The sequence below is a fragment of the Camelina sativa genome, chromosome 3, assembly GCF_000633955.1.
Source record: "Camelina sativa cultivar DH55 chromosome 3, Cs, whole genome shotgun sequence".
In the NCBI taxonomy this organism is placed as follows: Eukaryota; Viridiplantae; Streptophyta; class Magnoliopsida; order Brassicales; family Brassicaceae; genus Camelina; species Camelina sativa.
Genome location: NC_025687.1, coordinates 4,841,018 through 4,841,870, shown reverse-complemented (window position 1 = coordinate 4,841,870; position 853 = coordinate 4,841,018). Strand labels below are relative to the sequence as shown.

Sequence of the window (853 nt, the reverse complement as noted above, 5' to 3'; positions counted from 1 at the left end):
AGAGAGAGAGAGAGAGAGTAAGCCCACCGCAAAGGATTCCAAGGCCAAGACAAAACATCATGGTGTATCCAAAGTAGAAACTCGTCTGGAAGAATCCAGACATCTTGGTCTTTACGTAGTAGTAATAGATGGAGTATAAGTAGACATAGACAGCCGTCGACGCAGCAGAGAAGAAGGAAGTCCATTGCCAGTGATAGTTCTCTGCATTCAGCAAGAAATATGTTCCCACGATTGTCACACACACCGTCACAATGACTAGAATCACAAAAACCAGCAGCATGAATCCATACACATAGTAGACCTGTCGAACCAGAACAAACAAAACAAAAAACTTTCAGAAAATAGGCAATCAAATTTACTTCAGCTCCTCAAACTTTAGCTACAGGTATACTATGACTAGCCTAGTTGTAGTAGTTGTGAGTCGGTTAGAGAGCAGGTAGAGAGGACACAAATTACTGATGGGGCTAGATTTTAAGGGTTTGGTTGAGAGTCTCATAAATCAAACCTCTCTGGTTTGAATTGGCAAGAGTTAGCAGTTTCATAGCTTTGTTCTTATCTAGAGCAACTACTTTTACCTTGTAATTCCAAAAGGATGTGAAGACAAAGTACATCTCAATGAAGATGCTTCCAAAGGGTAGCAAACCTCCCATCAGGGAGACAACCGATGGAGTCAAGTACCATTTTTTCTCAGGGATTGGACGTGGAATGGTTTTCACACGGCAGGGATTGTTTGGAGCACCACTCCAATTTCTTCCAACGACTGTCCCAAGGAGGGCTAAGGGGAAGGAAATGAAACCCCAAATTACAAACACAACCACCATTGTCCCAAAAGGAATAGCCGCAAGAGATCCAT

The 853-nt window shown here is 42.6% G+C and overlaps 1 protein-coding gene across 2 annotated transcripts in view; it reads right to left on the bottom strand.

The window, feature by feature from the left end:
• Window positions 1-853, bottom strand: part of LOC104769611 (transmembrane 9 superfamily member 1-like) — an 8,202-nt gene that overhangs the window by 2,370 nt on the left and 4,979 nt on the right. Inside the window, exon 11 of one of the 2 annotated variants that reach the window (XM_010493876.2) lies at window positions 28-301. In XM_010493876.2, coding sequence (XP_010492178.1) covers window positions 28-301 — 274 coding nt within the window. Of the gene's footprint in view, window positions 1-27; window positions 302-342; window positions 576-853 lie in introns of those variants that run through there. The other variant, XM_010493868.2, reaches the window with a different exon arrangement.